Source organism: Gorilla gorilla, chromosome 21 (genome assembly GCF_029281585.2).
Source record: "Gorilla gorilla gorilla isolate KB3781 chromosome 21, NHGRI_mGorGor1-v2.1_pri, whole genome shotgun sequence".
NCBI lineage: Eukaryota > Metazoa > Chordata > Mammalia > Primates > Hominidae > Gorilla > Gorilla gorilla.
Window position 1 is genome coordinate 62,101,728 of NC_073245.2, and position 15,892 is coordinate 62,117,619.

The window sequence follows — 15,892 nt, forward strand, 5'->3', positions numbered from 1 at the left end:
GGTTTTCCTTGGCTTGTGGCTGCATCACTCCTGTCTTTGTCTCTGTGCTCACATGGCATTCTTCTCCACGTGTCTATGTGCCTTGTTCTGTCTCTTACAAGTCGATGTTTGCTGCCTTTGGCCTTCCCTTATCCAGTGTAAGGTCATCTAGATCCTTACCTTCATTAGATCTTCAGAGACCCTATTTCCAAATAAGGTCACACGCTGAGGTTCCTGGTGGCCATGAATTGTGGTTGGGGTTGGGGGACACTATATAACCCCACTATAGGTAGATTCTCCTTTTTCCTGGGGTGGGGGGGGCTAGTTTTTATACCTCCAAAAGGCTGTATATAGTGGTCCTGCTGCACAGATCCTGAGAATAGGTTGCCCCGTAAAACACAGAGCTCGGCTCATTTTTTTTCACACAGTCCCAGTCTGAATCGTGAGCTTGAGCTTGTTGTACATGCTGCTATTTTAAGACTTAATAAGGCATTTCAGAAGTCATCATTTGCTTCTATTTTGAGCCTTTTTTGAATTTCTTTTAGTCTTTATGGTAACAGCTGTACATTTGTAAGAATACATTTAGGCATTCTTTGGAATAGGCATTTTGACAAGAAATCAGACTGTCAAAATTGTGACATGGGAAAATATTCATACGAAAAAGTGCCTAATTTTGCATTTTAAATAGACTGTGTATTACACATAACCATTTTGGGCTTGAGGACCAATATATATGTCCCCAAAATTCTACCAACAACTAGAGAGATATATTAATAATATAGAAAATGAAATTGTTATTGTTTCACCCCTCCAAAGATGGCTATATTCTAGAAACACCTTTCATAGTGGCACTTAATAATCAAATCTGGAAGCATGGTGCTATGGTTTGGGCATTTGTCTCCCCAAACCTCATGCTGAAATTTGATTCCAGTGTTGGAAGTGTTTGGGTCATGGGGGTGGACCCTCATGGATAGACTGATGCCCTTGCTAGGGGAGGGAGGTGAATGAGTTGTTGCTCTGTTCGTTCCCTATACAGCTGGTTGTTAAAAACAGCCTGGTCCCATCCCCGCCCCCCCTTTCTTCCTCTCTTGCCATGGATCTCTGCACACTCTGGCTCCCCTTCTCTTCCCCCATGAGTGGAAGCAGCCTAAGGTTCTTATCAGATACCCAGTCTTGAACTTTTCCGGACAGCAGAATCATGAGCCAAATAAATGTTTTTCGTTTGTAAATTACCCAGCCTCAGGTATTCTTTTATAGCAAGACACATGGTAAGGGGCTGTCTTTGTATCGAAGTCTCAAGTCGAAAGAGCATCCAGTGTGGACTGTTTTATCACATCAGACTTTGGAAAATGGCAGAGTTGTCTGTGATAAGCAGAAAGAAGGCAGAGCTATTTTAACTATATATAGGATTTACTGTTCCTCTGAGTGGATTGTTTTAGGGCTTGCCATTACCTTTTTCCTGGAGGATTCCAATTTGTGGAGTTGTTTTTGAAAGTCTGCAACCAGAATTGAAATTTTCTGTATTCAGATTAATTTTCTTTCTGTACTAAGGAATAAAAAACATACTACTGTGTATGTGTGTTTGGAAGTAGTTTGTTGTGCTGTTTCTTTTCACTGATCACCTTTAAAATCCTTGTCTTGGCCACGCATGGTGGCTCATGCCTGTAATCCCAGCATTTGGGGAAGCTGAGGTTGGAGGATTGCTTGAGGCTAGGAGTTTGAGACCAGCCTGGGCAACATAGCGGGACCCTGTATCTTAAAAAAAAAAAAAAAAAAAAAAAAAAAATTAGCCCGGCATGGTAGCACGCACATGTAGTCCCAGCTGCTCAGGAAGCTGAAGTGAGAGGATCACTTGAGCCCAGGAGGTTGAGGCTACAGGGAGCTGTGATTGCACCACTGCACTTCAGCCTGGGCAACAGAGCAAGAAAGACTCTGTCTCAAAATAATAATAATAATAATAATGATAAAAATAATAAAATACAGTTTCATTTTTTTTTTTTTTGGTGGGGGAATCTCTCATTCTGCTTGATTTTATTATCAGGTAGTTATTTAAACATTATATGTTTCCACTAGGCCAGGCCCTGAGAGAATAATTATTTTGGCTCTTTATTGATTAATTTATTTCTTAATTACACAAATTCCATGCCTCTTAAGATACTCATTTTCTATTTACAGGAAGAAGAAATGTTTCGTCCAAACATGTTTTTCCTCCTCCTGCTTCCCCCTATTATCTTTGAGTCTGGATATTCATTACACAAGGTGAGACTCAGGCACACATTGGTGCTTTGGTCTGGACAGTTTCTCATGTTTGTAAGGCAAGTTCCTTAAAAGCTTGGGTATAATTTAGCAGCAGCAGCAGCAGCTCTGCTCCTTCCTGGTTGTGCTCAGTGGAAGCTGGACTGCAGTGCCTGACTTCTGGAGAGGAGCAGACATGATGAATTGGCTGCTTTAATGGTTTCAGGTAGTGTGGCTCACTGAGCCAGTGTTTGCCATAAATGGGTGCTTTGCCCAGGAAGATGGCTGAAGTGATGTTAAGTGGCTCACAGATGATGCATTGACTCGTCTTCCTGGACACAGACTGATAGATGTAAAGAGGATAGACTGTGTCCTGGGACGATGGGGACATGTGCCCCAGGACTTTTGTTTCTTTCAGCTCCCCCACTGGGGCCTTTCTAACCTTCTCAGGCCCATCCATCCTTCCATGTCTCCCTCTTGGTGCCTTCCCCTGGCCTCAGACCCCAGCTTGATATTCCCCTTCATCCCTCAACCTCTATCGCTCCTCGCCCACTCCCTGGTCCAGCTTCTCCTTCCCAGGCTGGAGCCCCATCCTTCCCTGCCTAGTCCCACAGTTGCCTGCCCATTCTTGCCTCCCTGCCTTGGCGAGCAGTGGCACTGGCCCCTACCCACTTCTCTGCTTTGGCTTGGCCTTGACGGCCATTGCCTTGCAACTCCCAGTGTGACATGTTTTTTTTTTTTTTTTTCGAGATGGAGTCTCACTCTGTCACCCAGGCTGGAGTGCAGTGGCATGATCTCGGCTCACTGCAACCTCCACCTTGTGGGTTCAAGTGATTCTTCTGCCTCAGCCTCCTGAGTAGCTGGGATTACAGGCACACGCCACCTTGCCCGGCTAATTTTTGTCGTTTTAGTAGAGACGGACGGGGTTTTACCATGTTGGCCAGGCTGGTCTCGAACTCCTGACCTCAAGTGATCCACCCACCTTGGCCTCCCAAAGTGCTGGGGTTACAGGCATGAGCCACCACACTCGTCCCCTAGTGTGAGTCTTTCTGCCTGAGCAGGAGCTTCTCACTTTTAAGCCTGCTTGTGTGCGTGCATGGTTTTTTCCTTGTCTGTGAGTTTTCTTTAAACATAAATGTATTTACGTTTTAAAATAAAGTGATTCAACTTAAAATACTAGTATTAATAATACAGCAGCTATTTTGTGAATGTGATTTTTAAAAAAACTGTGAAGATTGGAAGTTTAGGCCAGCCCTTGGAGAGAGGAAAGCCAGAGACACAACACAGATCTAATCATGCGCTGCCCCCTACAGGTTTCTTTTTGGTAAAGTAGAAACCAAAAACCCCAAAACCCTACCTCCCAGGGTGCTTTGAGAGTCACACTAGATGAAAGAACGTAGGCAAAGCACCACCCACACACTAAATAAATGGAGTGCTGCTGCTTGTTATTAATGATAAAAATGTCATTTATTATTAATAACAATATTACCACCAGTAGTAGTAATAATAATTTATTAAGCTTAATATGGTCGGGCCCAGTGGCTCATGCCTATAATCCCAGCACTTTGAGAGGCCGAGGTGGGTGGATCGCTTGAGGCCAGGAGTTCAAGACCAGTCTAGCCAACATGGTGAAACCCCATCTCTACTAAACCTACAAAAATTAGCTGGTCGTGATGGTGCGTGCCTGTAATCCCAGCTACTCTGGAGGCTGAAGCATGAGAATCATGAGAATAGCTTGAACTCGGGAGGTGGAGCTTGCAGTGAGCTGAGATCATGCCACTGCACTCCAGCCTGAGTGATAGAGGGAGACTTTGTCTCAAAAATAAATAAATAAAAATAAACTTAATTTGTTTTTGACATGGTATAAAATAAATAAATACATAATTTTAAAAAATGAGTTAGATTTGTCTAGAAATGTTTGGTAAAAACATAGAAATTAAGTCTTTAATTTTCCTGTACTAAAACAAAAGCATATTAAGATGTCCAGCCCAGATTTTTTTTTAAGTTATTATTTTATTGTGCATCTATCCAAAGAAAAAGTGAAAAGGAAATTTAATGTAAAAAATATTCACAAGTCTTACAAACTGTTACTGACATCAGATAATTTTTAACAAGGAAACATAAGTTGAAGGTCACCATGTCTTTCCTTTCACTTTGTAAACAAATCTTAACTGTAAGCAGATATGAAAATATTTCAAAACATGCTGAGGAAATTGACTTGATTTTGACTTAAAAACATGACGTTTTGAATATTAGAGCATGTAAAGTTTTTATTTTCTGTTTTTTTTTTTTTTAGAGGGAAGGGAGAGAAACTTGTTCAAAATTTGAGGAAACTAATAGTTTTTTAGAAAAACATTTTGTTGAAGATGACTTTCCAGCAGAAAATGTGACAATTTATATGAAAGGGACTGATAGGATTATGAAATGCTACTTCTGAAACTTCTATCCACTTTCTACCCTCCCCCAAAGATGATAGGAAGTAAAGTTTGAATATTTTATTTTAATATTGTGATATTTGCTAATGTAAATTTGGACTTAGAATACAGATTACAGTAAGATTATCATCAGTTGATATGCATTAGCTAGGCAGCAACTGGTTCTTTGAGTTGCAAATATTACACAAATCACAGGATGTTAATTATGTCAGAGAGAAACAGATAAATTTGCTTTATGTAGCAGAGGAAAGTTCTTGTATTATGGTAACTTTAATTTGGGTAAATGTTCAGGATCCAGATTAATATTAACCAAATATGTAAATTATATCAACATTAGATCTCTGCAAACAGGTCAAAGCTGATTAATCTGTTTTTTGTTTTTTTTTTTTTTTGAGATGGTGTTTTGCTCTTGTTGCCCAGGCTGGAGTGCAATGGCGCGAACTTGGCTCACTGCAACCTCGGCCCCCTGGGTTCAAGCGATTCTCCTGCCTCAGCCTCCCGAGTAGCTGGGATTACAGGCGCCCATAACCACACCAGCTAATTTTGTATTTTTAGTAGAGATGGGGTTTCTCCATGTTGGTCAGGTTGGTCTCGAACTCCTGACCTTAGGTGATCCACCCGCTTTGGCCTCCCAAAGTGCTGGGATTACAGGTTTGAGCCACCGAGCCCAGCCTAATCTGTTTTTAAATAACAAAAGAAAACAGCGATTTGCAAAGAGCAACTCATAGATTGAAAGCCCTTTGTTTTGAAAAACCAAATCATTGTGTTTTAAAGTTCTTTGTGCAGTAAAGATTGATATGCCAAACAAAGGAATTGAATGTCAGATGATAGGCAGCCAAGTCAAAATTGCAGCTTCTAGGAGGTGGGCTTAGTGGGGCAGTCAGTGTTCAGCTGAGGACACTCTTTCACAAGTGGGCTTTAAAATAGCAGGTCTTGATGTCCATGGTTTGGTGATTTCTGAGCTAAAAACAAGATTCTTGTTCACAACCACAATCGGGGGTGATCAAAGACTCTTGGTAGCTCCTAAGTGGAGTTCATAGGGTTATAATAAATAGCTTAATTTCCTTAATTTTATTGAAATTTGAAAGATGCTACCATGCTGCTTGGACTTGAATATTTTATCTTAAACGCTGTGAAGTACAGATAGAAACATTTTATCTGACGTAGTTAATGATGATACTAATAGAGTGAAGTAAAATTGTTTAAAAGACCTGGCCAGGAAAAAGGAATATCTGATAGTGTATCTTGGTATCCTAATAGTGTGGACTTTGGATGTGAAACACAGTTAATTCCTTCAGTGCCTGTCTGTTGGGCATCTTCCATCTGACGGGCATTATGTCAGGGACCGTGTTGTGCGAAAGCAGGTGGGGTCATTGCCCAGAATGAGCCTGCAGCTTCATGGGAAAGTAAGATATCAGTACATAAATAAGTGCAAAATTGCAGTCTTGTCAACCGCTACAAGAGAGGGTGACTGTGCACTGAGAGCACAGACTAGGATCTGGGAAGAGTTGAAATGTCCTGAGATCTTGGGATGATGAAAGCTTAACAAGCAAAGAGGGAGCACAACCTGCTCGAAGCCACCAGTGGGACTGGAACCCAGAGAACAAAGGCGAGCATGGTGCCAGATGAGCCCAGAGGCCTCCCCAGGAGTCGAATCATTCAGGGTGGGGGCTAGCTGCATTTTAAGTGGAAGTAGGGGTCCAGGTGAAGGCAGCACAATCAGATTTGTCTTTTGGGAAGATCATTCTGGAAAGACGGGAGAGTGGAGGGAAAGGGGCCCTGGGGGGTTGAGGAGACTTGTGCGAAGCTATGCAGTGTTCCAGATGAAAGGGTGTGAGTGACGGGACACTGCGGTAAGTGCGGGGGTGCAGAAAGACTCCCAGGCTCCCAGCTTGCCACACAGGATGGGCAGTGGTGCCTTTTACAGAGAATCAAGTCTGCACGGAGGGCCAGGTGTGCAGGCCGTGCCTTCACTGACAGGAATGGCTTTTCTAATCATTTCCCTGATTTCTGCTCTTTCAAACAGGGTAACTTCTTTCAAAATATTGGTTCCATCACCCTGTTTGCTGTTTTTGGGACGGCAATCTCCGCTTTTGTAGTAGGTGGAGGAATTTATTTTCTGGGTCAGGTAAGAAAATCATCTTTGAAACACTTTGAAAGTCTTACATTCTTAGAGCTAGTGCAGGGAGGTGGGAAGGTGAAATGGGGCCACTTTGTGGGGCCTGGGTTTCACCCTTAAGGTAAATTCCTTCTGGAAGCAAATCCTAGCTTCATATGAGGCACAGTAGAGGCATGCTAAATTGTTTCAAAGTGTCCTCCAAGACCTTTGGTATCTGGAATTGAGTAAATCTTTTCCATAATCCCCCCCAAAGTATTTGAGTTTATTTGCAAACCAATACTGTCTTAAATTAGAATACCTAAAAATGAAGCCAAATATATGCCATCAAGAACTTCAAACAGTTGTGTTGTCAGGTAGACTGAATTGGGGTTGAATGCTGTTTTTTGATAAAAATTTGTGTTTAAAAAATCAAAGATGTGCTTTTCTGCTGGCATTGGAGAAATAATAAAATCAAAGGTGATGCTGAATCTGTTCACTCAATTCTAAGCTGTCTACCTGTAGAATTATATACTCTGGATTTTCCACAATTGCTAAACCACTTCCCAGTGGCATCAGTTGGGTGGTCTCTACTTTAGACTTCAAATTAATTTAGACCAAACATCCCTAGGAAGGTAGTATCTGTAGTTTTGTATTATGCATGTCCATGCATGTCACATTCTTTTCCTTTATTGTCAGTTGCAGAAAGTTTGCCTGTCTCAGTTCTGAAAATTAAGTTAAGGGTCAGGTATCTGAGTGACGGGCAGATTTCTTTAACACATCAGCTGCTTTCTTCTCTCAATAGCCAAAGCCCATTCCATCGGATTTTCACCTATATTGCAGCTTTGATGGCACCAGAATAAATCTGTCTGTCATGCAGCTTTCTTCATTGCTCAGCTTCTAGTATTAAGTAAGAATAAACTTAAGGAAACTATAGTTAATTGGGCTTGAAGAATGTAGCATTCTTTTCCATACTCTCGTTGCATGCTGATGGAATGCATGTTTCAACTCAGGCTTAGGAGCCTTTATTTTTCAAGTGGTTTGGGAACTGAAGATTAATGTCCTTATTAGTTTTAATAAAGCACTAATGGACATTTAAATCTTGGCTGTTCTCCAGGGTTTTTTTTGTGTGTGTCTGTGTGTTTGTGTGTTTTATTTTACAGGCTGATGTAATCTCTAAACTCAACATGACAGACAGGTAAATCCTTCATACTGTAACACCCATGCGACTGCTTTTCAGACAGGGGAAATGTTTCTCCACATTGCTTCCTGGGTGTGGTACTGTTCTATTCTCTCTCTGTGTGTTTATTTTTGGTAAGGATTTCTGCCATAGAATCTTACTCTGAGTTAATTTGTATCTCTGAAATGAATCAAAACCATCCTGAAGAGTTTTGAAGATCCCTAGTGGGGCATTGCTGATTGGAATGATTTAGTTTAAGCTTGGGAGGGAGTAACTCTGCTCAGCTAACTGCCCTGCCTGTGTGCACGCATACACTGTACCATTGTCTTCTTATTATTTACAAGACTTTTCAGTCGCCGTAACAAAAAGTCTTCTTGACAGATTAGAGATGGAGAGGGGGAGTGACGGAGAAACTTTCCTCTGGGATTCCCACGAAGCCTGTGGTGGGGGAAGCAGGGCCAAGACCTCTATTGTGGATATTGTAGAAAGCCCCTCCATCTGAAGCCACTCCCGTGAGCACTTCCCATGAGCCCCGTCCAGGATTTCCCAGAATTGCATAGTGAGAAGCAACCTCACTAGGTTGAGGCAGTTGTCTCTCAGAAGGTACCAGATCTAGTGCTGAAAAAGTGCCCATGCTGAGCATAGTCTGGGTTCCCCCCTCTGAGAGCAGACAACCTTGCTCAGTGTGTCTGCATTTGGTCTTGTGACATGGCTGGGGAGCTGGGCAGCAGGGTCACATGTTCGTCCCCAGATCCTTGCCATGGGGCCAGTCAGAGCTTTCAGGATTTAGCAGCAGTTTAGCAACTTGGGACTAGAATCTGGGAACCCTTTTCATGGGAACTGTGTCTCTGATAACAAATCCAATTCTATTTCTACCTCCACTCACCACCCACCCCAGCCCAGGACAATTTTGGAGCTTTTGTTGTAAGACAGTTTTGATACATAAACAAGTAGTCCTATTCCATGGGAGCTGGAAATAAAGCAGAACTGATGTCCTGTGTTTGGTAGGTATTTTGCAAATAAAAAGAAATGCCCAGTAAAGGAAGGTATCACAGTATTCAAACCTTCCACTTGTTTTGGGGGCAACTGGTTAGAGATACAGACAATGCTGGATAACTTCCTGTGAAGTTGAATTGAATCAGTGGTTGGGATGTTCAGGTGGAGGACAGGAAAGGAATTGCCCTGTAGACACACTGACTTAGAGCCGGGTAGTGTTTTCCTCTCCGTGTGCAGAAGTTTCCTTTGCTGTTAGAAAGTGACGATCCCTCAGATGGGGACTGCTCTGGGGTCGCAAACCGACACAGCCGCAGGGCCTGGCAGAGCACTTAACAGAGGGAAGCTGGCCAGCTGTGAGTCTAGACGTGGGGCAGCGGCCAGTGGGAGAACACACCCTGTATGAAGGGACAGCCACTTCTCAGCGCCAACTCATGATTACCATGTGGAAATCTGGGCCCAGAATTGGTGGCTATTTTAAATACTTTTTTTTCCAAAAGAGGCTGGGTTTCTAGATTTTTGTAGGGAATTTTCCAGTTTTTCAATGTTGACAGCTTGCTCAATTTTTCACAAATACCATGCAGACCAAACATGAGAGGGGACCACAGACTTTTTGCAACCTCTGCACTGTAGAAAACATAAAAATAACTTTGTTGCACACGTTTTGTTTTGTTCTAGTGATATCTTGTTGGAGAGAGATTTCACTCTTAGAGATCCTGAATTATTTCGCTGCCTTAGTTCATTTCTTTTTCATTTTGTTAATGTTGCTATCTTTTGGGGCTATGGGATAAAGAAAATACATTTTTAAGTTGAACTTCTGGCGTTTAAAAGGCGAGGTCCTAAAGATGTGAAGTGGAACAGCTGACAGCCAGGTGAAATAACTGTCTTTCCATACAGACCTCTCAATGATTCAGCAGTTTGTATTTCAGACTTCTCATCTTCACTGTCAGAAATACTCTGCCTCAATTTAGATTCCCAAGCAAACTGTGTAACATGATTTATACAAAGCATTTCCCCCAGCCTTTTGTTTGTTTTTTTCAGTTAATTTAGAAAGTTTATTTTGCCAGGGTTGAGCATGCGCACCCGTGACAGCCTCAGGAGGTCCTGACGACATGTACCCAAGATGATCAGAGCACAGTTTGGTTTTATACATTTTAGGGACACATGAGACATCAGTCAACTTATGTAAGATGGACGTTGCCCCAACCTTTTATTATGAAAAATTTTAAACATACAGAAAAGGTGAAGCATGGTGAAGTGAATACCCATAAACAAATTTTTAAAATATAAAAAGTGTATCCTGCAGGGGTAGGAGAGGCACAGGACAGGGAACTTGGGAGCCTGTGGTGGGCCTGCACTTCACTGAGGCTGGAGTATAGTGGCATGATCACAGCTTGCTGTAGCCTCAAACTCCTGAGCTCAAGCTGTCCTCCTGCCTCAGCCTCCCGAGTAGCTCGGACTACAGGTATGCGGCACCACTTCTGGCTAATTTTTGTGTGTGTGAAGATAGGGTTCTCTCTATATTGCCCAGGCTGGTCCTGAACTCCTGAGCTCAAGCCATCCTCCCACCTCAGCCTCCTAAAGTGTTGGGATTACAGGCGTGAGCCACTGTGCCCGGCCCAGGATACACTTTTTAGACATCATCCTCCTTCCTTCACGGCCTCTGGTGTTGGGGCTGTGGTTGATGAGAGTGAAAATAAAAGAGCGACCAGAAGCTCTGTCTGGGTTGTGGTGCAAGGGCCTGGGGACCAGCCACCAATAAAATAGGATCTCCCAGATGGGCAGTTGTTTAGTGGAGTTACCTTCCCTTTCTTCCTTCCCTTTCTTCTTCCCACCTGCCTGCCTGCTTGCCTTCTGCAGGTGTCTCTGGGCCATGCCCAGTACAGACCCTGGGAATTCACCCATGATGAAAATTCAGCATCCACTCCCTTGGAGCTCACAGGCCTGTGATGACCTCTGTGAGGACAGGCGAAGTCTGGGAACTGAATCCTCAGCCTGGGATCCGGAGGCACTCTGGGTTAATGCGCATGAGTCACATTCACAGGCAGCTACCATGGAAACCAGAGGCCAAATGATTGACTTCTGAAGAGAACTGTACCTGGCAAGGCAGCCAGGCATTTCCTCAGTCAGCTCTCCTCTCCCTGACCCTGCAGCCAAAAGATCACCCATTGAAGGCTGCTCAGCCGAGCATCCTTTTCCCCCTAGACCCAGGCTTGGTGAGGCTGGGAAGCTCAGGGCAGTCGTCTCTGGCTGATGACTGACACAGGCTGGCCATTGGGTCTCCATGTTTTGGCTGGTGTTGTGGAAGGGGGCAGACTCACCATTCTGCTGCCCTGGAAAGAAAGTTGCACCAGGCATGGCACAGAGGCTTGTGGGAAAATCACCAAAGGGCAGGGAGAGTGAATTGTCCAGGCTCATGTGGCACATGAGGCCCCTTGAGGGAGCTGGTCCTGCCTCCCTCGCCAGCCTCTTATGGCTCTTGCCACTCGCCCCACCCCCACCACCACATGCACCTTCCTTCTGTTCCTCAGGCAGCAGGCTTGCTCCCACCGCAGGAGTCGCTTGCTGTCACCTCTGCCTGCAGCTCTTGGCCTGGCCAGCTGCTTCTTAACATGTAGGTTCTTGCTTACATGTGTCATCCCTTCACAGAGGCCTCTCCAGACCGCCCCATCTAAGTGGCTCCCACACCCACACCCCCACCCCACCTTCCCACGTCACCTCAATTGATTTCCTGGGTCACACGTGGTATTGTCTGAATTTGCCTTCATCTCTGGGTATTGCTGTATCTACTGTTGGGGGTAGGAGTACCGACTCTGGGCAGATAGCCTGGCTCTGCTACTTGTTAGCTGAGTGACCTTGGACAAGTTACTTCATCATCCCGTTGTCCCTCGGTTTTCTCCTCTGTCATTGGGGCAGTAGTAGCAGTCTCATACAGTCACTGTCTGGATTGTTGAGTCACTGTATGTGAAGTGCTTAGAACAGTGCCGGCCATGGTAGCCTCCATTCCTGAAACATGTTAGACAATCAGCACATATCTGCTGGGGGTGATAAGATCTTCACGGGGACTGTCAGTGAGGTCACTGGCCCAGTTGGGAGATGGCCTCAGTGTTTCTCTCGGCTGTCTACGCCACTCACCCCCAAAGCACACTGGGGTTGCTGCTGCTTTTTGACACTTTCTTAGATCTTGCAAATCTGAGTGCAGGCTGGGGTCGGTCACAGACAGCATTCCAAGGGGCTGGTGGCGAGGGGCAGAGCAGAGGTCAGATGCAGGAGCTCATGGGCCGTTTGGCTCCAGCTGCTCTGACCTGTGGAACTGGGCGGTGTATGATAAATATATCTAAGCAAAAGTCTCCCTTCCATCATTGGTCAAAGTCAAGTCTCCATGCTGACACTAGAAAACCAGGCCATTCCTAACAACTCAGTTTAGAGTGGGCCTTTCATACTCCACCCACAAAACAGCAGATAAGTGGGGAAAAAATACGCTACCTTCTGTAGTTACTTCAGCTCTAGCGTGTAGTATTGCTTTCTGTTAAATATGGCCTTTGACTTTAATGCTTTAATATGTGGGCCAAGTGACACACATTACAGAATCTCCCCTTCCCTCTGTCTCTTACAGTTTTGCGTTTGGCTCCCTAATATCTGCTGTTGATCCAGTGGCCACTATTGCTATTTTCAATGCACTTCATGTGGACCCCGTGCTCAACATGCTGGTCTTTGGAGAAAGTATTCTCAACGATGCAGTCTCCATTGTTCTGACCAAGTAAGTACGGGGGCAGAGAACAGACTTTTTTCATGTGACAGAACTAAAGATCCTTGTAACAAAGGGGCAGATATTTCCACACAGCATGTGTACAGTTGCTTGTCATCTGGGTGATCAGTTCACCCGCTCTCTTTCTCTGTATTTCTGTCCTGACAAGACTTGATGTGCTGCAAGAATATGGTCAGGTTCCAGGGGTGGTTAAAAGAGGAGAGTCCACCTTTTTTTTTGAGACAGGGTCTCGCTCTGTCACCCAAGCTGGAGTGCAGTGGCTCCATCACAGCTCACTGCAGCCTCAACCTCCTGGGTTCAACTGATCCTCCCACCTCAGCCTCCCGAGTAGCTGGGACTTACAGGCACGTGCCATAATGCCCAGCTAATTTTTTAAGAAGTTTTTGTAGAGATGGGGTTTCACCATGTTGCCAAGGCTTGTCTTGAACCCCTGGGCTCAAGCAGTTTGCCCACCTCAGCCTCCCAAAGTGCTGGGATTACAGGTGTAAGCCATTGCTCCTGGCTTTGCCCACCTTTTTCGACCTGCCTTTTAGTAGTGGTTTCTGAGCCCAGCTTGTCGACATCACTGAGGGTGCTTATTAAGTGTGACATTCCTAGGCCCCACCCTCAGAGCTTCTGATTTATTTGGTCTGGGGTGAGTCCCAAGACCATGGGTTTTTAATAAGTTCCCCAGATACGATGAAGCGGCCTGTTCAGGGGTCAGTGTTTGGGCAATATTATTGGCGACAAAAGCAATAGACAGAGGCCCCACTAGCTGATGCATGTCACCTTCCTTTTCACAGCTTTAAAATAAGGTAGGAATGCTGATAGGAGCCCTGCCTTAAGATGCTATTGTGTAAACTCTACTTTGGGAACTACAATTTGTTTTCAAATATTTGTTGGTATTACTGCCCTAATTGATGGGATCTGAGAAGTTAAAGATGAATAATAAAATGTCAAGAAGTCATTGGGGGCCAGGCACAGTGGCTCAGTCCTGTAATCCCAGCACTTTGGAAGGCCAAGGCGGGTGGATCACCTGAGGTCAGGAGTTCAAGACCAGCCTGGCCAACATGGTGAAACCCTGTCTCTACTGAAAATACAAAAATTAGCTGGGCTTGGTGGCGGGTGCCTGTTATCCCAGCTACTCCGGAGGCTGAGGCAGGAGAATCACTTGAACCTGGGAGGCGGAGGTTGCAGTGAGCCGAGATCAAACCACTGGATTCCAGCCTGTTGACAGAGCGAGACTCCGTCTCAAAAAAAAAAAAAAAAAAAAATTTAGCTGGGTGTCATATCACGTGCATGTATTCCTAGCTACTAGGGATGCAGTGAGCTATGATGGAGCCATTGCACTCCAACCTGTGCAACAGAGCAAGACCCTGTCTCAAAAACAAAACAAAACAAAATCACTGGGAAAAGGAAATGCATTTAAGATAATCTCAAATATATTTTTCTGATGCAGGGATATTTCCTTGAACTCTGCATTTTATGGTGGTCATTAACAGGCAGGCAAGAAACCCAAAGAATTTTGCCAAAACACAGATGTTTGAGACCAGTCTGGACAACATAGCAAGACCCCATTCTCCCACCTTCCCGCAAAAAACTCCAAAGCACATGGAGAAAAGAGCCCTGGATAATGTATCAAAAATGAGCTAAGAGAATCTTAGAGGCCAGTGTGTGTTCTGTTAGATAATAGAATTTCCATTTACCTGAATACTGACTTACTGCCTTTGCTAAAGCATAACCACTCTGTGGTAGCTGGCATTTTCTTAGAAGTTTTTTTATAGACTATATTCAGAATTCTTATGTTGGAATAAAATGCCTCAGCCTAGGACTAGATTTGAGGACTGAATAGTTAAATAAGGTACTACAGGGCTGGGCGCGGTGGCTCACGCCTGTAATCCCATCACTTTGGGAGGCTGAGGCGGATGGATCACTTGAGCCAGGAGTTCAAGACCAGCCTGGCCAACATGGTGAAACCCCATATCTACTAAAAATACAAAGATTAGCCAGGTGTGGTGGCACACACCTGTAATCCCAGCTACTTGAGGGGCTGAGGCAGGAGAATCGCTTGAACCTGGGAGACAGAGGTTGAAGTGAGCCAAACTCACATCACTGCATTCCAGCCTGGGCGTCAGAGTGAGACTCTGTGTCAAAAAAACAAACAAACTAAAAGGTACTATGAGAAAAGCATCCAGCATTGGGTAATGTGACATCCTTTCCTTTTCTTTCCCTGCCCCTAGTTATTGTTTTCACCACAATTTGCCCAGTTTTTGCCCTGTTTTTGCCCTTCCTTTGCAGGAGGAGCTTACCAAATACTGCCTGATGGCAAGAGGTGTTCAACAGGCGTTAAAAAACAACCAAACTTATAAGTATTTTTGTTATTCTAAATGTAGTACATATATTCTTACAAAATTTAGGAAATACACAAGCAAAAAAGAGAGAAGTATCACACACATTGCTACTACCTAGAGATAATTATGGTTGATAATTTGGTGTAAATATATATACATTTTATTTAAATAGGCTTATACCCCAAATATTGTATTCTATTTTCCATTGAACACAATTGATAAAACGGTCTTCTGGAAAATGATTTTACTGGTTACGGTGTATTCCTTTTTCTGGGTTTACTATGATCTACTTAACCAATTTCCTACTATTGGCTTTTTCATGTTTCTCTTGGCAGAAATTTCTATAGCTTTATTAGGATATTATCAAACATCATGCCACAAGACCTTTAAAAAATCCAATGGCAGTATTTTTTCTTATTTAAGATCTACTCTGAAAGCTGCCTAGCGTTCTGGTTTTTACTTTTATCTCGTATCCTGGCTACACATATTGAACATTTGTGACAAGGAATTTTGCCTAACTTGGAGGTGACATCATGAGTTATTTTTATGCATTGGGAGCTAAATTCAATTGCTTTGTCTCTGATTTTTTTAAAGAAAAATAATTTTTCAGAGGTAGGATCTTTTCTGAGCTTTTCCAGTTCTCTCTATTATAAAAGCCAAAGATAGGAGACTTTTTCTATTTAAGATGGGAAATGATGGAGTCATCGTCGGTAGCCAGAGGTTCCAACTGGAAAAGTGCTTTGGAAACCCAAGATGGGGCCGGGCATGGTGGCTCACGCTTGTAATCCCAGCACTTTGGAAGGCCAAGGCAGGTGGATCACCTGAGGTCAGGAGTTTGAGACCAGCCTTGCCAACGTGGTGAAACCCTGTATCTAC

The 15,892-nt window shown here is 43.9% G+C and overlaps 1 protein-coding gene across 3 annotated transcripts in view; it reads left to right on the forward strand.

Annotated features, from left to right (window-relative positions):
- The window catches only part of SLC9A8 (solute carrier family 9 member A8), a 79,113-nt gene that overhangs the window by 31,731 nt on the left and 31,490 nt on the right, over positions 1–15,892 (forward strand). For all 3 annotated transcript variants that reach the window (XM_004062341.4, XM_063702254.1, XM_063702253.1), the window contains 4 exons: positions 2,155–2,238; positions 6,676–6,777; positions 7,908–7,942; positions 12,534–12,677. In XM_004062341.4, the coding sequence (XP_004062389.1) occupies positions 2,155–2,238; positions 6,676–6,777; positions 7,908–7,942; positions 12,534–12,677 (365 nt within the window). The remainder of the gene's footprint in view (positions 1–2,154; positions 2,239–6,675; positions 6,778–7,907; positions 7,943–12,533; positions 12,678–15,892) is intronic.